Here is a 22123-nt window from a genome sequence, read left to right on the forward strand (position 1 = left end):
CTAGATCAAATGACAAGATCACACAAAACTCCCGTTAAATCGTAGCTGCGTGAATGGCTCAGCCATTACAAATAACATAGCTTAACCTTAACCTTAATCTTCAAAGAAGTTCAGGATCGCGCGGATACCCTTAGAGCCCAGGCCGTGCGACGGGTAGGAGATATACAGCGGGTCCTCGGTGGCGCCGAGCTTAGCACGGAATTCACTCTTGCGCACAAGATGGAATTGCTTAGCAAGGGCCTCGTAGGTGTGCTCAAGCATCTTGACCTTGGTTCCGCGCATGTTGTGGCCAGCGGTGAGCTGGGAAGTGGCGCCAGCGCCAAATGTGAGGCCCTTGACGCCGGCCTTGGCGGCGGTCTGGATTGCATGCGTAACAATGTACTCAATAACACCGTTGGGTGCGCCGGGGAAATCAAGACTGTACTTGACTTGCATACCGTGGGCAGGAGATAGCATAGCCAAAGCGACGAAGGCGCAGACGAGGCCGTTCTTGTCCAGAGCGTAGAAGTACCAACGGTGCTCGGAGTCACACCATGGGCGGATCTGGGACAGGTGCACTTGCGTGCCCTTGCGGTTGGACAGCCACTCGCTGACACGGTCGTCAATCTTCTGGCGGATATCGTCTGGTACCATCTCGCCTTGGTTCATGGAGACCAGTTTAATGCCCTCGGTTTCGGCGCGACGCAGCTTACGTGCAATCTCCCCATCAGAAGCGGCCTGATTGCGCGATGGATCAACGCGCTCTTCGGCGATACAGGACAAACTGCGCCAGCCTAGTCTCTCGCCAAGGATAGTCTCAACCTCAGGCGAGCAGAGGATCCACACGGGCTTGAACTTGGTCTCGCGGCGTAGCCATTGCAAAAATTGTGTAATTGTGCGTGTGTATTGCTTGGGGTCGCAGGCCGGGTTACCGGGAATGATTGCATAGTTGCTGGAGCTAGGCACGTAGGCGACGGCTGCACCAGTGGTCATGTCACGCCAGATCTTGAAGCGGTCATCAAACCAGGAGGTTGATGTGGCATCGCCGTAATTAGCGACCAGATGTTCCAAAGGCTGCAGCTCACTAGGGTCCGAAGCTGCACGAGCCTTGTGCTCATGGTGCCACGGCGGTTCAATGGTTGATGATTCTGGGTGCCGGAGGTGTTCAGAGACAGGCTTGGCTGGCAAACTCTTGGGGTCGCGAGGGAATAGCGATGTGAATCGGATATTGCCCAGCTTGAGGATAAGCATCACGATACGTTCCAAACCAACTCCTGCGCCAGCATGGGGCGGGGCACCCCAGCGGAAGCCCTCGAGATACTCCTCCATATCATCCGGGTTGATGCCGACACGACGCATGTTTTCTTCGAGCATGTGGGGATCATGGATACGTTGACCACCCGAGACAATCTCTTGTCCACGAATGAACATGTCAAATGAGTTGGTGTACTTGTCGTCTTCGGCGTCGGGCATCGTATAGAAGGGCCGTGCGTCACGAGGGAATTTGTCAAGGACGTAGTAATCGGTACCGTATTGCTCCTTGACAAGCTCACCCAGGCGAATTTCATCACGGGTACCCAGGTCCTCGTCTAGAGGCAGCTGCTCACCGTCTTCATTCAACCAACCCGAGTCGTTCAGCATCTTGATACCATCGGTAAAACGAATGATCGGGGTCTTTTCCAGCCATACGACATCTTCGGAGGGAAACTGGTGCTTGACGAGGTCAATCTCGCGGCGGTGTTTGGTGTAGATACCGCTGAGGATATTCTTAATCACAGCGTCGAGGGTCTCAAGCATCTCGTGGTAGTGCTCCTCAATAACCATCTCAAGATCCAATCCAGTATATTCTGTAAGATGACGGTGGGTATTGGAGTTTTCGGCACGGAAAACAGCACCAATCTCGTAGACGCGGCCGAAATCAGCAGCAATAGCCATCTGCTTCGCCAATTGAGGAGACTGAGCGAGGAATGCAGGGCGGCCGAAATAGTTGACCTGGAAGACACTCGCTCCAGATTCCGTAGCGGCGCCTTGCAACTTCGGGGTGTGGATTTCGATGAATTCGCGGTCATCAAGGGCGGAACGGAAGAGATTACATGTTACGGCCTGAATACGGAAGATGGATTGCGAGGTTGCGGTGCGAAGGTCAAGGATTCGGTTGGCCAAACGGGTCCGGTCCGGGATATGGTTGCGGCGGCCCTCGGCCTTCTCTTCTTCGTTGGTCCGAATCTCTGCCTCGTAGACGCTGAAGGGCACAGGTTCCTCGCGGCGAACTTGGAGGTGAATGGAGTCAACGGCCAGCTCGACATCATGAACTGAGCAGCCCAAAACTGGAACCTCGGGTTTCTGGACAGTGCCGCGGACCGTGACAAAAGACCCCACTCGGAGGTGCTCCACCCATTGGATCATGGCGAGAGACGAGATCCCCTCCCGCTCATGCAAAACACCCTGGAAAGTACCTAGCCGCTGGCGGAATACCAAGAACACTAGCTTGGCACTCATTCGGCGGATGACGTGCAATCGTGCGCTGAAGAAGACTTCCTGTCCATCCATGGCAAGGTTTATGTCATCGATCCGAGCCCGCGGTTCTCCTGTTCGAGTGGCCGACTGCATTAAGGGAAGCTCGCCATATCGAGCTTTCATGTCAGGCGTCTCCGCAGCCGCAGATTTGGCAATCTCCTCTTCCTTGTGGCGGCGGTCGGTCTCGGAGAACATCTCCTCGCTGAGACGGCTGCGCTCGCTTCGACGGTGTTGACGCACCAACCGCTTTTGTTGATTTTTGCTCAAGGTACCGGAAGAAGAGTCATCGGAGACATCTTCAGACGAAGAAACATAGTCATTCTTATCACGTAGGAAGTTGCCGAGAATGCTGCGACGAGGGGATGCGGTGGGGGAACCAGACCGAGATTGGTTGGTACGAACTTTGGGAGGTAGGGTAGAGCGAATGTTGGAACCGGAGGAATCATCCTCACCACCCAAGTGTCCTCTAATTGCCTTTGAGAGGGCACGTTTGATCGACATAGTTGTGAAGTCTTATGAGAGGGGGGAAAAGAGAAAGAAGGGAGGTTTTGTATATATATAAGCCCTGGGAGAAGTGGGGGGTGGGCCGGAACGGGCGATTTCCAATCTGCTTTAACCTTGGAAGTTGGTCCCCTCTGTGTAAAGAAGAATCCCGAGTCCCGAGACCGACGTAAGCACCAAAACAGGAATTGAAGAAAGAAGTAGATGGAATAGTAGAACTGGAAATTCCAAGAATCAACCAAAGAGTCCAAATAAATATATGTCTTTTACAAAGTACACAAAATACAAAAAAATATATAAACCTGGCCCTGGAATGATGACATCATCCGAGATCCAAACCCACCTAGCCCAAGCCTGATTTTCTTGGTATTGGAGTCCTTTAGCCTTGAGCCCTCACAGGCCAAGGGAGAACTGGCCATTGCTTCTTTGCTTCCGTTGATCTTACGTTGTACTTTATACTCTATTTCAATATTACTCCGAACCTAGGTCTCTCACTATTATTGTTTCCCTCACATCCTCGGCTTTGTTCTTCCCTCAAATCTCAAAATATCTCATCTCGTCTTACGCTATTACCCCCGTCTTATCACCGTCGGCTTCCGACCCCCTCCGATGCGCATACCAAATTGATAGGACGAACATTACTTCCCACTGCAGCATCATGGCCTCATCTCGTTGGTGGCTCTATGTGCAGGCCATCTTTTGGCGGTTCCTCATGCGGATCGGCATGTTCTTGCACGAGATCGCTCCTCGACCACCCCGACCGTTATTTACCCGTACCGTCACCTCCGACACCTGCCATCCCGTCGTCCTCCACTTCTACTGTCCACCAGAGTATCATGAGCAGCGAAGGCTAGGCCATCGATTTCCTGTCGCCGTCAACTTCCACGGTGGTGGTTTCACACTGGGTGCCGCCACGGATGATTCCCGCTGGGCGAAATCAGTACTGGAAAATGTCGGGGCCGTAATGGTGAGTGTCGCCTACCGACGAGCACCCGAACACCCATTTCCCGCGGCTGTAGACGACGGAGTCGAGGCACTACTATATCTGGCCACGCATGCCGGCGAATTGGGATTGGATGTGAGCCGTGTCGCGCTGAGCGGGTTCTCGGCGGGCGGCAACCTGGCTGTCACAGTGCCCTTGCGGCTGCGGAGCAGGATATCCACGGAAGTGAAGGATCAACTGGGTCGAGCGGAGTCCACACATAATCTGCTCAATCAGGTCAGCGATCTCAACATCGTTGCTTTGTTCTCCTGGTACCCGATTCTTGATTTCGAAGAATCTCGCGATCACCGTCGTGCTATGAGTCTGATGCCGGACAAGACCCTCCCTGCATTTTTCACCACCCTCTTCGATGAGGCCTATCTTCCTGATTTGGACGAACGTGTCTCCCCCTATGCCTCTCCTATCCACTCAACTGACCGTATGCTGTCGGACGCCCTTCCCCGCGACGTGTTTCTCTTTATCTGCGAGTGGGATATGTTGATGAAGGAGGGTCAATCTTTCGTTCGCCGCTTAGAAAATCTCGGTAAACGGCCCCGTGCCATGCTCATCGAAAAAGCTCGGCATGCGTGGGATAAATCACCCAATCCGTGGAGGGACCAAAACAGCGTGGACATTTTATACCGCGATGCCTGTGCGGATATGAAGGCTATCTTCGACCGGTGATCGATTTTCTTGACTTTTCATGTCTTATTCTTAGTTTTTTTTTTTAGCACTGCGGGACTTGACTTTGGCGTTTGAACTGGCATCCGCGGCGTTGACTGTACATAGCGTTGTTTGATATGTTTGATATGTTTATCCTATTGTCACTTTATCAGCTTGTTCCATATATACATATGTACCTACAACATAGATACAGCGTAGCTGTCTTGTCAGATTGTATTGGTTGGGATCATATATAACATCCACCTCGACTGCAACACTGAAAACCAAGCGGAAACTGGGAGCCTTTAACTCCCACATGCGAACAAAAAGTATGGAGTACATATCGAAGATGTACCATATAATGTCACTCGGAATATTCCATTTTCCATCAGTGCTCACCTCTTTCCACTTTTTGATAACAGGCAAGGTATTCACTGAGTGCCGCTACCCCCAGGTGCATGCACTGGATTTCCCCTCCCATTTCTTAATCCAAGCAATATTGAGGCTCATATTTGGGCTAGCAAAGCTGCACACTGCCGAGCGGAGTCTTTCGTGTCTACAAAAGACACGCTGGGATGATTATCAAGACCGATCCCAACAAGGGTCGAAGCTGAAGAATATTAGAAGACAAATCGTCTTGATCGAGACTATGTGAACTCACCTTCAGGATCATAACCTGGCCATCCCAGGGCTTGCAGTCCGTGTTGGGGATCAGCGATGAATGAACCCCAAGCCGAACGCATCTGACTCTTCAACTGGCGCTGTGCATCAGACCCAACAATCCCAGTAATCTCAGCAGATTCTCCAAAAATCATGTTAAACTCGACGCCATGGTATGCGCGGCTAGAAGGGTAAAGACGGGTATTCTCCCAATCCGCGTTGTATTGGAATCGCCAAACTGGTGTATGTTGGCGACTTCGGTGTGCTGCTTCGAGATTGGATGGGCAGAAGAACGTTTGCATGTTGAAGTCATCCCATTGCTTGTCTGTCAGTTTCGATCCCTGGGCATAACTTGCAATTTTGTAGAATCCGGCTTCATTGGAATTGTGCCCGACCAAGTAGGGCTGTTCAAAGAAGGTGCTGGTTAGCAACTACATTGATCACCATTGAGTATGTTCGAGACGTAGAAGAGCCCACTCACGATGCAGGCGAATTTCCCTTGCTGTGAAAGAAGAGTGTAATTATCAAAAATAGTCACATTATCCACAGTAGGCTGGAAAGCCGGGGATTTCCTTGCAGGATTTGTACTCGGAACCTTCAGTGCACTAGCAGCGGCGAGAATAGCACTCGCATTCTGCTTTCTCATACACGGCAGGACATCTCCCGAAGACCCACAGCCCAGCTGGACAGACACAGCATACCAATGCTTTGCTGCGGTTGTCCTATTATTCGTCGCGAAGCTGAGGGCTGTACCGGAATGCGAGATCAAACCGGCAACTAAAGGTTCGGACTGGTAGGCGTATGGCCAATAATCAACAGAAGCACTTCCACAGGACTGGTCAGATATAGTAATGCGGTCAGGGTCACCCCCGAATCCATGAATATTTTGCTTCACCCATTCAACGGACATTTTACAGTCGGATATACGAGTACCTGGAATTAGACTCGAATTCCCAGTGCCTTTGTCACAATCGACCTTCCCCAAACCAATATGTCCACCGACTGATCACCACCAACATACTCCGTACATACAAAGTAGATAGTTATGTGCTAGTTACCCGATGCTCAAGTTGAGACTCCCTCAAGTATGGCCTGAGCCTACCTATGCTTTGACCCTTGGACCCACTTTCCACCTGCGGCTCGCTTTCCCGTCTTGGAAGGTCCATGGGTGATGTCCACGAAGGGTTGCACAAGAAAGTCTAATTTTAGGGCCTACCGATATCTTTAAATTTCTTGAAACGTTAACTTCAGAGTAAAAGTTGGGTAGGTATTTACCTAAGTCTGATATTGTTCTGGAATGAAACTACTCCGTAGGTATTATCTTTCCCGAAGTGGTAATGATCTAACCACCCCTCTCGATGTTGCACCAATCTTTCTCCTTGGGCTTCAGCTACGCGGCTGGCCCCCAAACCCATCCCGTTGCTTACCCACTGAGATGCCATTATTGGTGTGATACCTCGCTCAAAGGGTGCAGAATGATCATAGCGGCACTTACGATGTCGATCCCTAATTGACAGGGTCTTCGTGCAACTCTAGCTTTGATGTTTCCTTCTCCTATTTCGATAATGGGGCTGTAGAATACTCCTCACCCAGCTGCTTCAATATTTCTTCGTCTCGCCATGGTCCCCCGTTCCCTTCTCCACCTCTCCATATTTGCCTCCCTGGTCGTAGCATCTAAGCAGTGCTATTTCCCGAGCGGAGATGTTGCCATCGACGACGTCCCTTGTTTTTCAGGCGATGCAGACTCACCATGTTGCTCTAAAAATTCGATTTGTCTCAGCAATGGGCTTTGTTATGGCGTCTCCCAACCATATACGCTGAGTCGAGGCAGCTGCACCAATAAGAACTGGCCAGCAGGCAGCGGATGCGACGATAAGTGTTCTGATGGTAAGCCGATCTCATAAATTTCGAGGTCCTGCTTCGAAAGCTAACAGCTACTTTTTTTTTCTGGTGACAGCAACCGACATGCGCAATAAAGGGTGTGCGCTGCCGTTTTATCACTTTATGGACAAGAAGCCTTACTATTGCGCCAACTCCGTTGTAGTCAATTCGTCAGGCGACCTCGCTTGTTACGCCGGCTCCCCCTTCACACTTAATTCCGGGGAGTTGGTATCGGGCAAGGCTGCGCTCGCCAATTACACCACTGGCGATACTAGCTCAAACTCCACGTCGGATTCGAGCACAACTGCATGCCCCACAACGCCAAGCGACGAGAATAAGGGGGGCAATGATAATACGGAAGGGAAAAATAATAATGCTGTCGCGATCGGAGCTGGGGTGGGAATACCACTAGGAGTCCTGCTTCTCACTGCGCTGGGATGGGCATTATTCGAGCGGAGAAAACGACTCTCTGCTCAGGCTTTGGTGGCGGGATCTCAATCCCAGGCTGCTGCGACCTCACCGTCCTGGGATAGGCCGGGACAGAAATCGGGTTATGTTCCTCCTAGTGAGCTTTCTGCCTACAAACCGCCCCAAGAGCTGGAGACTACCTCCCGTTGACGGCGGTCTGTGGTCATCATGGTCTCTTCGAGCTGGCGCTAGAAGGATGGGTAGTTGAGAGGGAATTTATTTGCTTGGGTGATAGGCTGGCTCCCACCAGGTTTAATGCTGGTCAGTGGGCCGAAGAAGCAAGTTTCCCAACGGGAGCTTCAGAGGCAAAAGGAAAGGCGGGTGCCAAGTTAGCATAAAAAGCCGGTCAGACTTTCGTGAGTGGGCTGGGTATTGGGCGATCTTAAGGCAAGGTCTAGTTCTGATCAACACGGGTGTACGCGCCCGCAACGTCTGTTTATATATCCGGGATAGCATCCACCAATTAACTGTCTACATCAATTGGGCACCAAGTAGTTTTCCCTGATAAAAGGATCCTCCGGGATTTCCAAGGTTGACGATGAACGGTGACGAAAGAGTGGAGCTACATTCTCTTCTGGGTCTGGAATCAAGCTCTAACTTGGCAGATCGAAGCTCGTTAAAAAAAAAGAGAACGTCTTAAATGATCTTGAATCTTTTTCTAGTTTTATTTGCTGTGTTAACCTTACACGATTTGTTTTCTTTCTTATTTTTGTTGTGATGGGATCCTCACGGGAACCTGACCGGGATACCGGAGTCAAAGGTATGCCAAACGCTCGAATAAATCACTGCGAAACAGGAATAACGCTAATACACTGATAGACGCCGTGGAAGCTCCCGAACGCGAGCAACCAGAGGGTACCGAAGAAGAAGGGAGCAAGAATGATGGTATGGGCCAAAACCCATCCTATAGTTTGGCGGGCTCTGGCGCGCAGAATCCGAACAACAACCGAGGATATACAGATGAAGAGTACGAGAAGTACAATTTTCAGGGCGACAAAGGAGAGGACGGTCCAACCTGGAGTTTGGCTCAGCCACTCCCTCATATTGTCCGGCCTGGGATGCGTCACGGCGCCTTACCAGAGGATCGAAAGGAGGATAAAGGCGCCACGACAGAGAGCGACGAGGATCCAGCGCAGATGGACGAAGTTCGGAAACAGCAGTCAGCGGAAAAACGAATGAAGAAGGTCAATGATCCCCGAGAAGACGGCTTTTTCAATACTTGGTCGAAAATTCGTCACTATCTTCGTGAGCCGATGGCTGAATGGCTCGGAGTAAGTTTTTGATATCGCCCAGAAATCCAAACAATCGATATGCAATTGCTAATGAAGATCTTTCGCAGACAACTATGGCAATGACAATCGGTCTTTGCGCTACTTTATCCAACTTCACTTCCTCCGGACAAGCTGGATCATACCCTGCTCAAAGTGTCGCCTGGGGTTTTGGATTCATGACCGCTATCTACACTACTGGAGGTATGTCTGGTGGCCATTTAAACCCAGCCATCTCAATCTCGCTATCCGTATTTCGCGGATTCCCCGCGCGTCGATGCGTGATATACATTGCTGCGCAGCTCCTTGGTGCTATTACCGCAGGGGGTATATCATACGCGATATACCACGACGCCATTGTCGAAGTCGCCACGTTAGCCAAAGTACCTCAGAATGCAAGCGTTGCTGCTCAGGCTCTTCTCACCTTACCGAAATCGTTTGTGCATCCTGCGACTGCTTTCTTCACCGAGTTTTTGGGCAGCGCAATCTTAGTTGGTTCTATTCTCGCTCTGGGAGATGATACAAATGCACCTCCAGGAGCGGGAATGCAGGCATTTATTATTGGGATTATCATTACGATTGTGATCCTTTCACTTGGGTATAATACCGGAGGGTATGTGTTCCATTGCTAATTCCCAATATTCCAAGTTTGAAACTAATTATCGGTCCTTTTATAGTTGTTTCAACTGCGCACGAGACTTTGGCCCGCGACTTGTTGCCGTAATGGCTGGATGGGGTGGCCATCTCTTCCGAGAATACCATGCGTGGTGGATTTGGGGTCCATGGGTCGCAGATATCACTGGTGCATTGTTTGGTGCCTTGATCTATGACATGGCTATCTTTACTGGTGGTGAGAGTCCAGTCAACTATCCTGCACGGAGGCGAAAGCGCGCATACCGCGTGAGAGCTTTGAATCTTCGGAAGAAACTTCGGATTGGGAAAAGAAAGCTTCCCGATCTTGAGCATTCAATTGCTGCTACCGAGCACTAAACTGTATATATATAACATTTACATTGATGGATAATTACCTCTTTATATAGTTACTTGTGGATTTAAAAGTAAAATTACTGAGCCTATGGATCTTTAGTTGTTTCATATACATATCGTACTAAGTTATGTGTCCACACTACTCACAATCCACTGAAAGAGCCAATGAAGCTTCGAGTTGAAGCTAGCAAAGGCTTCACAAAGGTATAGACTTGGTCATGAAGATTCCTATGTGGAAGTGGTTGGATTCTGAGATGTGGGAACGATCTCGGGAGCCGACGGATGCCGAAACTATGATCCATAGAACAAGGTCCAAGGCCAACTTTGTTTTTTTTATATAGAAAGTTATCATGGGTGTCAACAGTTTACTTCGTACCTCGATAGGTATTGGGCAATTGAGAGCAGTAAATTTACCGGCAAACACTTTGAGGCAAGGCCGAGAATTAATAGAAAATACGGAGTAAGTTTTAGAAATCAGACACCGGACCTCCACAAATCAGCCTCAAAACACTAGTCGGACATAAGAGAATGGATTCAGCTATAGGTGGAGATTAATCCGCCAAGCTTATCCAACCAATAGAAGCGACCAATTCCAATTCCCCAAGTGTTTGAGTCGCTTAATTGGGTTTTAGGGGTCCTTATATGTAAAATGAGGTCTCACTTTAAAAATAGTGTCCGAGAAAAAAAAAATATAATCAGGGGAAAGCAATATATCGTAATGGACGTCTCTGTCTCTTAGCCTTAACCTAACGGCCCTTCCTGCCGTATAGACCGATTATTATCCCGTCTCTTGAATCCTTTTATTCTTCATCTACACCGTCACCATGCTCGCCCGGGGGCCATCATTCACCAAATTCTCAACCACAACCATATTCATCCTAACATGTCTCTTCTTCATCCTCTATTACCAACCCATGAGACTAGCAACACCAGAAGGACCCCCCGAATATGATACATCCAGAAAGGGCTTCCAACCAGCATCGCCGCGGATCCCAGAGAAGATCTGGTACAAAGTTGGACCTAAAGGGTTGAGCGACCAGTCACACGAATGGCTGGACGATTGTCTCCACAAAAACCCTGCTCATAGCGCGCAGATCATGACAGACCTCACCGGCGATCAATATGTTGAACAGAACTTCGGCCATCGTCCCGATATCGTCCATGCCTACCTTTCTCTATCTGTGCCGATCCTGAAAGCGGATTTCCTGCGCTATCTGCTTCTTTTCGTCGAGGGTGGCATCTGGGCTGATCTTGATGTCTCGTGTGGTGATGTACCCATTAGAGAATGGATCCCTGAGACAATACGCGCGAAAGCTGGGCTTGTTGTTGGGTGGGAGTTTGATGTTGGTTGGGGTGATAGTTTTATTCGGCAGTTTGAGAGTTGGACCATTATGGCGGCGCCGGGTTCGCCGCATCTTTTGATGGTTATTGATGATATTATGGATGGGATTCGGCAGAAGACGGGGGAGTATGGGGTTCCTGTTTCTGGGTTGACTTTGGAGATGACGGGGGATGTGATTGACTTTACGGGGCCCAGGCGGTTGACTCGTGGGGTTTTGAAGAGTTTGGAATTGGTTCGCAATGAGACGATCGATGTGGCGAGTATCTCGAATCTCTTGGAGCCTGTTTTGGTTGAGGATGTTTTGATCTTGCCTGGGTATTCATTCGCTGCAACGTCGAATACTTACAGCAATGAGAATGTGACTGGTCCCTCATTGGTCCAGCATCATTATGCTGGCAGTTGGAAGAATCATAATGGTGGTGAGATGTGACCGGGGATATGAATTCATGTACATTTAATCTTGCATAGAGCCATATACTTACAAGGCAGTCGGGTTTATTAGACCGTTAGAAGAGTTCACGAAATTTCATGTAATTATTTTCCCATTTTTTGAGCAAGCTAGATTTTATCAGCACTATGGTAGTACACGAGACAGAAATTTCTCAGGAATTCCACCAGATAGTTCCCGTGCACGCTCAAGAAGAACGACATCATCAGTCATAAGGTATCGGGAACTTTTTGTGAAAAAAAAAACAAGATCGAAAGATCGCAAATATTGGTGGAAATCCCGAACGCCACGCTGAAGTAACAAAAAAATCGAACCAAATATCAAGTCCTGATTCGAGAAAGATAGATCGTGTCTAATTCACTCCTCATCAGTCTCAGTGACATCGTCGCCGGATTCATCATCGGACTCGTCAGCTCCGCTGTCTGAGTCGTTTGCGTCGTCGAGACCAGGAATACCGCGCCACTCAACGTAGTCACCTTCCAGCCAGCGACGGCTGCGAGGAAGTTGGTAGGGGTCGAAGGGGAAGTATGCGTCCAGTTGATAGCCGATGTTATCACCAGCGCGGATCTCACGGCCGACGTGGCTGAAACGAGGGTCCGAGAGATTGGAAAGGTTCCTGAAGGCAGTCACGCGAATGCGCTTGTTGGTCTCAAGGAGAGGGTAGACATAGAGGAATTGGAAGTGGTGGGCGATGCGGGCGAACTCGGCGACGATGGCCGGGGAGCACACCTTGAGTGGATTCAGTCGCGAATAGATGCATTTGTGAAGGAATTCTTTGATATTGGGAGAAAATGCAATCTGGCCCGGCTCAAGCTCATCCACCTGGTCCGGAGTATCACCATCAATGGCAGCGGTTGTCAGATCCCGCCACCGGAAACAGAAGATGTACAGAAGTGCTTGTGCGGTGGAGTAGAAAGGTCCGTAGCGACGGAGATCGGGACCGCGGCAGCTGTCCTCATAATCCATACGTAGGCTGTTGAGGTGTGTAAGGAGAAGGTCGAAGACGTCGCGAACCACTTCTCCGGATATATGGGCACCACGTGCAACAAAGCTAGCCAGGTATGCGGCTGCTGACTGGCGCAGGATGCCAGGCTGGAGCTTGTTGAAGATAAGCTGCACAAATGTGGACGCGAAGCGATCAACGAGCACGGGCGAGGACTGGGAGAAATGGAACAGGAGGAACTGCGAGTGACGCGATCGGTATGTAGGAAGGATGATCGTTTGGAAATGGCTGAGGAGCAGATCCAACGCATTCTCCTGATCATCTAGGGTGCCCGAAGTGAACGGGGGCGAAAAGTATTCAAACAGGATATCAATCATGCCATCTACTTTAAGAATGTTGTCCTTGATCTTCTTGGCTCCCTTGGTGTCGTCATCATCTGATTCCTCGCTGGCAACCGATGCATCGTCATCTTCCTCATCGTCCACCTCATCCAGAATTTCTTCGCCGACCTCCTCTTCAAAGTCCTCCATATCAACCTGAATTTCAACGTCGACCTTGACAAGCTTCTCGGTGATAAGAGCGAGGATGTCAGACTGGAGCTCTGGGGCGTAGGTGATGATTTGGATGAGATTGCGAGTGTAGGCGACATTCGCGCTAGCTGAATCTGAGTCCACGGGGAACTGGGCAGACAAAATCGGGGAGAGTGATCCACTACCGGCCGGGATGAGCCGAAGCACATGGCGCATTGCCATATGGACTCGGGCATGCATTTCGGATGGTGACACAACGGCGTAACCAGGGAGTCGACCGAGTCCTCGAGGGATGGACCCGAGGTTGGTGGCTAGCATCTTCAAGACGGGACCGAGGAAGGTACCCTGTGCGGCGGCAAGGTTGCCCAGGAACCGGATGTACAGCTTCACGTAGGATTCGTCCCGTCCGAGCCACTGGCTGTTGATGATGGCATGGACCAACCCGCTGCAGGAACGGTCCAAGGAGGCAACATGCGAGATCAGACCAAGAATGTGGTTCCGTAAAGATGTGTGGGTTGGTGATTCATATGCAAGCAGGCTGTCATCATCCTGCTTTGTTGGATCGGCAGAAAACATTCCCTTGACTCGGTCGTAGCCTTCGCTTTCTGACATCGTGACATGTCGGTGGATAGCCGCGCGGACCTCCTCCCGGATGAGTGCCAGGCTCTTTTCCGACGAGATAACATCATGTATCTTCACATCTTGGTCAAATTGCACGCGGGGTCGCTTCTTGTTGGGAGGAACGGCTTCCGTCGCGTCATCTACCTGGGATGAGGAGGGGGAGGGGGGGAGGTCCATTTCGCTCATCTTGCGTTTCGAGCCGGCGACCACGGGAGGAGCTTTCGAGGTTTTGAGAATCGGGACTGGAGAAGAAGTTGGAAGCATTTTGGATCGAGATATCGTAGGTGTGGGCGGTAGCGCCGGTTTGCGTGAAGTCGAGGCAAGGGAGACCATGGCCGAATGCGAGGAAGAAGGGATGTAGGACAGGTTCTAGGCAGAAACCAGTGTCGACATTTGCTTCTCTACACTCTGGCAGAAATCAAATCCCGTTGACTTTGGATTCAATGTCGGAGCTTATCGAAGACTGGTCCAAGCACACGACACTTTTTGCACGTCGAGATCTTGGGGCTTATGCTACAGATTGGAATAGGAGAAAAGGGCAACAGTCTGTCTGCATCCGTGGGAGTCCAGTTGCTTGAGATAGATAAAATCGGATGCAGACAGAATGGTCGAGTTGCTGAATCCAAAGCAAAGCAAAGCGAAATTTTTCCTTCTTTTCCTTCGGTCACTTGTGGAGCCCAGCGGAGCACCCGTGACCGTGTCGGTGAGCCCTACGCTATGCCTATTTGGGTAATATTGACTTATGTCATCGTGTGCTCATTCAACCTTGGGAAAGGTTGTCGCATTTTATACATCATCCTTTACATCTTATTCTTTTCAGGTTCAATGGCCCTTTTGAACGTGTCTATTGGAATATATTTGAGACTCCGGAATGAAATATCAATGACTCCATATGAGACTCCCAAAAAGTCCCCTGACAGACCCAAAATCCTCACAAAGACTTTGTAAACCTCGTGAAAGGGTCGTATGAAAGCACTTGAACCCAAATGAAACATAAATGAGTGACGATAAAAGGGGACCGTCTATTACGGGAAGAAAAAAAAGTAAAATGGCAGGTATAAATTCAAAAATCAGGAGGATTGAGCGCGGGAAAAGGTCCTCCCATGGTATCGTGTAAAACAAGGGGCAATAGTCGTAAAAGAAAGAATAATAGTTGGTCGTCATAGCGGGTCAAGCGAGGAATATCCAGTCCTTGCAAGTCCACAATCTCGTGTCGTTGATCGCCCCGGATCAACCGGGGGGTGAAGGCAGCAATTATGTTAGAACCAAGATGTGGTCATCGGTCCACGCGTGTCCTCGAAAATGCTGCCGTACAGTTCTTCAACTTCCACAAGATAATCTTCGACGGAGAACTTCCTGAGCCCCTTGGCATAGAGAATCCGCTCTTCATCGTCGAGCATATTCAAGCCCCCAAATTCCTCCACAACCTCGTTCACCTGTTCTAGCTCTTTGCTGAATGGATGCGGCTCGGCCTGGAAGAATTCCTGCGTCGCACGAATTCCCGGTGTGCTGCGCGCCGCGTTCAGCGGAGGCGGGGACATTCTAGAGACCGAACGCTTGTGAGCGAGCTCCTGGTGCGACCGCTTGGTGTGGGATAGAGCCCGCTTGGGCACCAGCGGGGCATCTGCAGTTGACGAAGACGTGGAGGAACGTGGGTGGCTTGTCACCGTCGCCGTGCGCTTCGGGAAATACGACGTCAATGGGTTTGGGTCAATGGGAGAGCTCTCGTAAGGAGAGACGTCCGGCGAGGACATCGAAGACGCATAGCTTTGCGGGGAGAAGGCAGCGTCGGAGTCGTCACGCGATCCTAGTGAGGAGGCAGATGAAGAGCCGCTGATCTGATTGATATCGGGGGCGTCGTAGGCTAGCATGTTCGTCGTGGACAAAAGCTGGACCGGTCCAGAGATGTTGCTGCGCTTTATACTTGCCGAGTTGAGTCGCACATGCCCTTCGCCACGATATGGCATGGGTGCGGACACTTCCGGGCGCTTATTGCGCCGGGTGAATGCTCTGGTGAGGGTCGACATGGCGGATTCGGAAATTTGGTCAAGTTCAAAATATGGTAACGGTGCGTTTTGACACGATCGGGAATTGATTTATAACTCTACACATGCAATGTGTGAGATTTTGTATTTTTCTTGTTTTTTTTTGGTATCTGGTCGCGCTTCGCGATCGGATCCGTATTTGAGTCTCGCGTGGTAAGACGATCGCGGAAAGAATGTAAGATCAACTGGAATGTCCAGTATCAGATTGATCGATTGATCGTAGGTTGCGTTTCGAATTTCAAATTCTATTGCAAAGATGCAAAAATGAATGTCGAGTCCTCTTTGATTTTGCGCAGCAAAATGTAGAGGGGAATAACAGTTTCTTGTGTCAAGGAATGGTGCACAGGTCAAGAATAAAAAAGAAGGGTAAAAAGGAGTCCAGGATCTCAGATCACTTTGTATCTAGGACTAAAAGAATAGAAGAATAAGGAGAGAATGAAGGAACAAAGACACACACACACAATCCCAAGGAGGTTGAAGAAAGAGAGAGGGGGGGGATTCCTCCTTACGGGGGATTTTGGGCGCTACACCAGCGTTTGAGGTTGACCAGTAGCAGGACACCCCAAAGGATGCGGATGGAGCCCAACAGGAATTCACTTCAGGGTCTGGCTATTAGGGCCCAGTGTTCTCAACGATAGAATGGTTCATCCAAACTTTGGCCATTTGCCTCTTTCTACGGTATATGAACTACGCCTATTTATTCGCCTCTAGAATCTTGAAGGGGTACTGGTCCGTATCCCCGAGATGGTTCCAGCCCCCATCTTCCAGGGTCATCTGCTAGGGTGTCGGATATGTGCCTGGGTATGGAGGGGTCATCAGGTAAACGTGTACGTGTGTTCGACGTGTCCTATCTGCGCTGTCATTCCATATCAAACACCCTTGAAGTCGGCAGGTTTATGTGAATACCATCCCTCGTAGAAAGTGACCCGTACAGCGTGATGCGATAATGTCCTGAGAAAATAATATAATTGAAACGGATGCAGGTCCGGGCTCTTAGTCTGAATGCACGGGCGTTTCACCAACCACTTGTATCCGTTCCACGCTCAAAGTAGCCCGTGTCTGTGACCCGTTGGCTCAAATTCAGCCAAGTAGAGGACCCAATCAGAGGGGTCAATTGGATGAACTCAGGTCAAGAGGTCTTATTGCGGGCGCCTGCAGCTCATCGAGTTCGGAGCGCTTAAGAGAACTTCCAGATCACTGAGATGGTGTGTGGTGCTCGTTATCTGAGTGGACTGGTGGATTTCGGTGGAGTATTGGTGTTTAAAGTCTTAAAAGCCTTCATCTCTGACTCCACCGTGAAAATTGTGTGGAGTGGGGTGAAACCCGCTAGGGTCTAGCAATATAATGTCATCTGCGATATACTCCGTATTATTGTACAATATTGTAAATCGCTCATCGATGCTGAATTTCAACTTGGCTTTGATTTCACAACAAAGCCATTCTGGTGTATTGATCCTTCGAAAAAGGTTCCAGAAAACACGTGGTGGGGTGATTACAAAATGGTAGCCTCAGGCATTAAGGCTCCATAATGACTTGGCCCGTTACAGATAAGGAACCCGGGGTGAAGATGTGAGACTTCCATATTATTGCATTATACTTGTTTGGAACACATCACTTTAAAAGTAAAGACTCGGATTATTGTGTGACAGCTCCTCAGCTTTGCTCGGCCCTATCTCCACTCCAGCTCTTGCATCCGAAACACCCACAGCATCCTCGCCAGTTATTTCATCTCGGGAACTATCTACAGACGGCACGGATTCGGGTTCCACCGCGACCTGGTGTCTAAAATAAACCGGCGAAGCCAACAAACCAGGGTGGGGCTGATGAGCATCGTATGAACTCCCCGAACTGACCCTGTTGTCCCTGGGTGGCCATGCATATGAGACTAGTCCAGAATGAGGCTGATCTCCCAAAGTCTGCTGTTTATCGTGAGTAGGAGTGATAGGAATCGCGTAGCCACGTCCCGATGTCTCAGAAACCGCCTCACTTGGTTGCTCGATGGTAAACCGGTCGGACATGACCCTCAGCCAGCGCTCCATATCGGGCCATTCTCGAAGGGGCAGCTGAGACCACTCTTCCATGCGAGCTGCCTTGTTTTTGGGGCTAGTATCCGTCTTTGCTGGGGTTTGTACTGCTGTCGGTTGTCCCATTGAACGAATGGTCATCAAAGCCCCGTAAAGAGCTGACTCGGTCTCTGCCAGCCTCTCTTCCAATTGGTTCAAGTATCCCAACGGTAAACCTCTGGGCCAATGAGTTAGTTGGTTTCCCGCGGGTACCTGCATATGTGTAGGCGCTGGGTACTTGCCTTTTACCACTCTCGGGGTAGATGCATTTCGATGCTTCCCCTGCGCATTGGGAACAGAACGGACTTAACGAAATGCAAATGGTTAGAAATGAGACCAGTTATTGAATTAAACGGTGAGAACGGGTTTGATCTTACAGTTTGCGATCGCACTATTCGGTCAGCAGTTGTCTTGCTGTTACAAAAGAATAACATACTTTGCATTTGCGCTGTCTGCATAGCTCACAGGAAATCGGATTCAAGTTCTCTTCTGATGACATCTTGAGTCAGTCAATCTATACTTTTTATGTGGGGTAATGTATTCTTGGTCACACCTGGCATGGTGGCACCAGGTGCCTTCCGCTTCGATCGCAATTGCGCCATTTGTTGATTACGGGGTTATACAATGCAGAATGCAGTGCAACCCCCGAAGATATGCAAGATATCAGGCTCCCAAAGTCATGTGCATGGGTGATGCCGGTTGGTGAAAGTTTCGGAGTAAGAAACCTCCGGCCATAATTGGCAGGCACGTGATGCTCACCATATTTATGCCGGAGACAACTATCCTCGCCGCTCTTTATGCCCTTTCTAAAATAATAGTTCGATAATAATTGTTGCAGGTCAGGAAGTCAATAGAAAGATGCATTTTCTATCGAAAACACCTATATGAAACAGAAACAAAGTCTTTACAGGCTTTCTCAGGATGAAATCGGAACTGATACCGGGCATACAGGTAGATACCACTTGGGTTCTACTCTACTAATCGTAAAATTGCCAGAAACACTCAAACAAACCCTCCAAATGTCCCGTAAATGGCATTTACCGTACATGATATCTACTTGCTGGTATTGGCAATAGATACAAGGGGGTAACACTCGCAATATTATAGTAACATCGCATTAACTACTCTTCAATGGATCGATGTACCTTGCACTGATAGAACTGTGACCTCTAGAAGGGCATAGCTTGTTTGGGAACATATGGCTCCTCCAGATATTGGACCTCCGCTTCCGTCAATGACACTTTCACAGCATCCACAGCCTGGTCGATCCTATCCACTGAATCCAAACCTAAGATCGGTGCTGTTCCGCGCTTGGATAAGACCCAAGCAGTCGCCACTTGCGCCATGCTCACTCCCTTTTTAGCTGCCACTTCTTGTACACGGCTTACAATAACCTTGCCAGTCTGATCCTCCCCGTTGCGGAATAGTAACTTTAGAAAAACATCTTGTTCTTCGCGCTTATCGGAGCGGTCTGTCCAGGCATGAGCCAAAACACCGGCCGCAAGAGGCGACCAAGGCAATAGTCCAACACCAGTGGCGTGGCAGTAAGGAAACATTTCCCGCTCCTCCTCCCGGTAAAGGAGATTGTAGAAGCCTTGCATGGAGATGAACTTGTGCCAGCCATGTTTCTCGGCAGTGTTCTGAAGCATCTGGAATTCCCAAGCAGCCATCTAGAGCAACCATCCTGTCAGTTCTGATAGCATCTCTCAGAGAGTGAAACGAAAAACATACCGAACTTGCACCAATGTACCGCACTTTGCCGCTCTCGATCACATCATTCAGCGCTTTCATGATTTCCTCCATTGGTGTGTCCCGGTCCAAGCGATGAATCTGGAGAACGTCGATATACGTGCCCAAACGTTCAACGCTGCGTTCGACAGCATCAGAGATATGTTTTCTGGAGAGACCAACAAGGTTGACATTGTCGCCGTCATTGACTCCATGAGTGGCTGCATCCAACGGGCCGCGTGATTCATCCACACGGTGGAAACATTTGGACATGATCACCACTCGAGATCGCGGGATGTTATACTTCTTCAACGCCTTGCCGAGAATCTCCTCGGAAACACCATTCGAGTATGTGTCTGCGACGTCCCAAGTGTTGATACCACGATCGTATGCATGCTTGATGAGAGGGAGGGCTTCCGCCTCTTCCGTCAACCAGGGTTGCCAGGCGGTGTCACCGTAAGTCATACAACCGAGGACGATTTGCGAGATTTTCAGGCCAGAATTGCCAAGTCTTCAAAAGGGTGAGCTGGTGCATAGCTCGATAGGAGAATGATCTGAGAAATATATGGGACATACCTCACATAACCGACTTTGCTGTTAGATGCCATTGTGTGTTCAAATCGAAAGAGATGAAAGGTAACCTGAATGATGCCAAATACTTCGAGGAATATCACGACATATTTATAACACAAACTGGATCGCCTGGGAGGAGAGAACGCCGGAATTAGAAGCTGAAGTCCGGTTCCTGTCAGCGATACGTCACCACCACAATTCTTTTGATATAATAGTTTCCTCCGTATTCTTGCACCGATCTTTCTCATTGGTGAGAGAGTGGACAGGTTGACATAGGTAAAATGCACCACCTTTCCTGCGCTAATGCTGCACCTGTCAGCAAAATATCCACCCGGCGGGGAATTTCGACGTCGACTGTTCGGGTTGATTGGTGGAGTTTGCTGGGGCGTTCAAAACACCCGTGGACCACCCAAACTTAAATAAAACCGACCAATGACACCAAGCAAGTACGAAACTCACAGTATACCTACCTACAGGGCTGTCCTTCAGATTGCCACCGCCTTTGGTTCGTGGCCTCTCTTCCCTGGCTCCCTGGCTCCGCCCAGAGCCACTATTGCTGCAGGTGTCATCGTCCCAAAACCTTGTCTTCTCCTCATCCCCAACCCATTACTATCTCAATCTGGCCAGCTGACATCGTGATGGATTCCACCGAGACTCCCCAGTCCTATTTCACAGCGCATCCACTTTTCTTAAAGCCGGCAGAAAACCGCATTGCTGTCTGGCCCTCAGACGGCTGGACCCACATTACAGACCCGAAAGAACGAAGAAAGGTACAAAATCGGTTTAATCAGAGAGCACGGCGTACGTTCCTTCACTCTATGTCACTAAAAAGCCTTTGATTTCTGGTTGTAACCCATTCTATCGATAGGGCGGCGCCAACGAACCGTAAATACACACTCGTACAGCCTGGAACATCTAGCGGAGCCACAGCCAACCTATACCTCTACCAATCTCGATGACTTGAAATCCATCAACGGCCTTCGGATTCTTGGTCCAAATTCTGGACCCTCGATGTGCACTATACGCCGTGTAGAAATGCTCATCTATGCCGAATATACCGCTAGATCGCCCCGCACAGAGCTGCTTTTAGGACTGACCCAGTTGAATTTCCTGAGGGCGTTAATCGCCAATATGGATGTTTTGCATTTATCGCCGGCCCAGATGGATGACGAAGCGCTGTCTCCGTTTAACCTTGTTGGCCCAAGGTACCCTGAATATCAAGACTCCTCGCTGCCTTCGGCCTTGCAGCCAACTGCCATCCAACGCACAATCTCGCACCACCCCTGGCTTGACCTTCTGCCTATTCCAAAAATGCGAGACGACCTGATATTAGCAGGAAACTCATTTGATGATGTCCAGCTTTGTCATGATCTGTGCGGGTATCGCAACTCAGGAACAGGGCAGACTGGAATGGTCGTCTGGAAAGATCCGTGGGATCCCGCAGGCTGGGAGGTAACGGAAACGTTTCTGAAAACATGGGGCTGGGCCGTTCAAGGCAGCTGGGACTTGTTCCAGTCTACAAATTACTGGCGAATGAAGCGTGGGGAAAAGCCTTTGTTCCTTCTACCTCCAGAAGCTGAAAGATTAATTTAATTCAGATAGTTCATTTTCTTAAATTAGACCCGGTAGATTTAGTAATCCGGGTACTTCGGCAGCACATTATTATTCACGACTCTCTGATTTTTACCTTCTTGATTTTGTATGACAATGTGGCACCACTTCCCTGTTGTCCACTGGAGATTTTGGTATTGCCAGCTTAAGGTTTACGATAATTGCTGACTCTTAAGAACCCTTATTCCCCTGGGTGTAAGTGGCGTGATCCAAACCTAGCTCGAGGCTGTGAGAGTACGGACTTTAAATTGTCCAATACCAAGGTTGAATACATGGGATTTACAGGGTATTTTGGTTCATAGTAACCCGTATT

The 22123-nt window shown here is 49.6% G+C and overlaps 11 protein-coding genes across 11 annotated transcripts; 5 read left to right on the plus strand and 6 right to left on the minus strand.

Moving 5' to 3' along the window:
- Window positions 1-93: 93 nt before the first annotated feature.
- Window positions 94-2997, minus strand: erdS (aspartyl-tRNA synthetase, cytoplasmic; the record flags this gene model as incomplete). Its single annotated transcript, XM_040955434.2, has 1 exon — window positions 94-2997. The coding sequence occupies one exon, from the start codon at window positions 2995-2997 to the stop codon at window positions 94-96; it is 2904 nt and encodes a 967-aa protein (XP_040814246.2).
- A 658-nt stretch (window positions 2998-3655) lies between these two features.
- N7455_005284 (uncharacterized protein) lies at window positions 3656-4663 on the plus strand (the record flags this gene model as incomplete). The annotated part of the gene is made up of 1 exon (XM_040955311.2): window positions 3656-4663. The coding sequence occupies one exon, from the start codon at window positions 3656-3658 to the stop codon at window positions 4661-4663; it is 1008 nt and encodes a 335-aa protein (XP_040814261.1).
- A 485-nt stretch (window positions 4664-5148) lies between these two features.
- On the minus strand, window positions 5149-6332 carry N7455_005285 (Carboxylesterase type B; the record flags this gene model as incomplete). The annotated part of the gene is made up of 4 exons (XM_065605001.1): window positions 5149-5252; window positions 5304-5733; window positions 5784-6278; window positions 6324-6332. The coding sequence occupies 4 exons, from the start codon at window positions 6330-6332 to the stop codon at window positions 5149-5151; spliced, it is 1038 nt and encodes a 345-aa protein (XP_065461901.1).
- A 589-nt stretch (window positions 6333-6921) lies between these two features.
- N7455_005286 (uncharacterized protein) lies at window positions 6922-7801 on the plus strand (the record flags this gene model as incomplete). Its single annotated transcript, XM_040955458.2, has 2 exons — window positions 6922-7189; window positions 7260-7801. The coding sequence occupies 2 exons, from the start codon at window positions 6922-6924 to the stop codon at window positions 7799-7801; spliced, it is 810 nt and encodes a 269-aa protein (XP_040814056.2).
- A 567-nt stretch (window positions 7802-8368) lies between these two features.
- Window positions 8369-9909, plus strand: N7455_005287 (MIP/aquaporin family protein; the record flags this gene model as incomplete). Its single annotated transcript, XM_040955352.2, has 4 exons — window positions 8369-8411; window positions 8471-8922; window positions 8991-9532; window positions 9597-9909. 4 exons carry the CDS (start codon window positions 8369-8371, stop codon window positions 9907-9909), a joined length of 1350 nt encoding a protein of 449 aa, XP_040814053.1.
- Window positions 9910-10730: 821 nt separating this feature from the next.
- On the plus strand, window positions 10731-11678 carry N7455_005288 (uncharacterized protein; the record flags this gene model as incomplete). Its single annotated transcript, XM_040955480.2, has 1 exon — window positions 10731-11678. The coding sequence occupies one exon, from the start codon at window positions 10731-10733 to the stop codon at window positions 11676-11678; it is 948 nt and encodes a 315-aa protein (XP_040814233.2).
- A 375-nt stretch (window positions 11679-12053) lies between these two features.
- N7455_005289 (rDNA-binding RNA polymerase I transcriptional factor) lies at window positions 12054-14123 on the minus strand (the record flags this gene model as incomplete). Its single annotated transcript, XM_040955420.2, has 1 exon — window positions 12054-14123. One exon carries the CDS (start codon window positions 14121-14123, stop codon window positions 12054-12056), a length of 2070 nt encoding a protein of 689 aa, XP_040814060.2.
- Window positions 14124-15049: 926 nt separating this feature from the next.
- N7455_005290 (uncharacterized protein) lies at window positions 15050-15817 on the minus strand (the record flags this gene model as incomplete). The annotated part of the gene is made up of 1 exon (XM_040955402.2): window positions 15050-15817. One exon carries the CDS (start codon window positions 15815-15817, stop codon window positions 15050-15052), a length of 768 nt encoding a protein of 255 aa, XP_040814194.1.
- A 1634-nt stretch (window positions 15818-17451) lies between these two features.
- On the minus strand, window positions 17452-18500 carry N7455_005291 (uncharacterized protein; the record flags this gene model as incomplete). Its single annotated transcript, XM_065605002.1, has 2 exons — window positions 17452-18203; window positions 18452-18500. 2 exons carry the CDS (start codon window positions 18498-18500, stop codon window positions 17452-17454), a joined length of 801 nt encoding a protein of 266 aa, XP_065461902.1.
- A 567-nt stretch (window positions 18501-19067) lies between these two features.
- On the minus strand, window positions 19068-20234 carry N7455_005292 (aldo/keto reductase; the record flags this gene model as incomplete). Its single annotated transcript, XM_040955505.2, has 3 exons — window positions 19068-19568; window positions 19630-20137; window positions 20203-20234. 3 exons carry the CDS (start codon window positions 20232-20234, stop codon window positions 19068-19070), a joined length of 1041 nt encoding a protein of 346 aa, XP_040814104.2.
- Window positions 20235-20837: 603 nt separating this feature from the next.
- N7455_005293 (DUF3425 domain-containing protein) lies at window positions 20838-21792 on the plus strand (the record flags this gene model as incomplete). The annotated part of the gene is made up of 2 exons (XM_040955506.2): window positions 20838-21000; window positions 21068-21792. The coding sequence occupies 2 exons, from the start codon at window positions 20838-20840 to the stop codon at window positions 21790-21792; spliced, it is 888 nt and encodes a 295-aa protein (XP_040814055.2).
- Window positions 21793-22123: the final 331 nt, after the last annotated feature.

This window comes from Penicillium solitum, assembly GCF_028829755.1.
Source record: "Penicillium solitum strain IBT 25940 chromosome Unknown utg000003l_segment0_segment0, whole genome shotgun sequence".
NCBI lineage: Eukaryota > Fungi > Ascomycota > Eurotiomycetes > Eurotiales > Aspergillaceae > Penicillium > Penicillium solitum.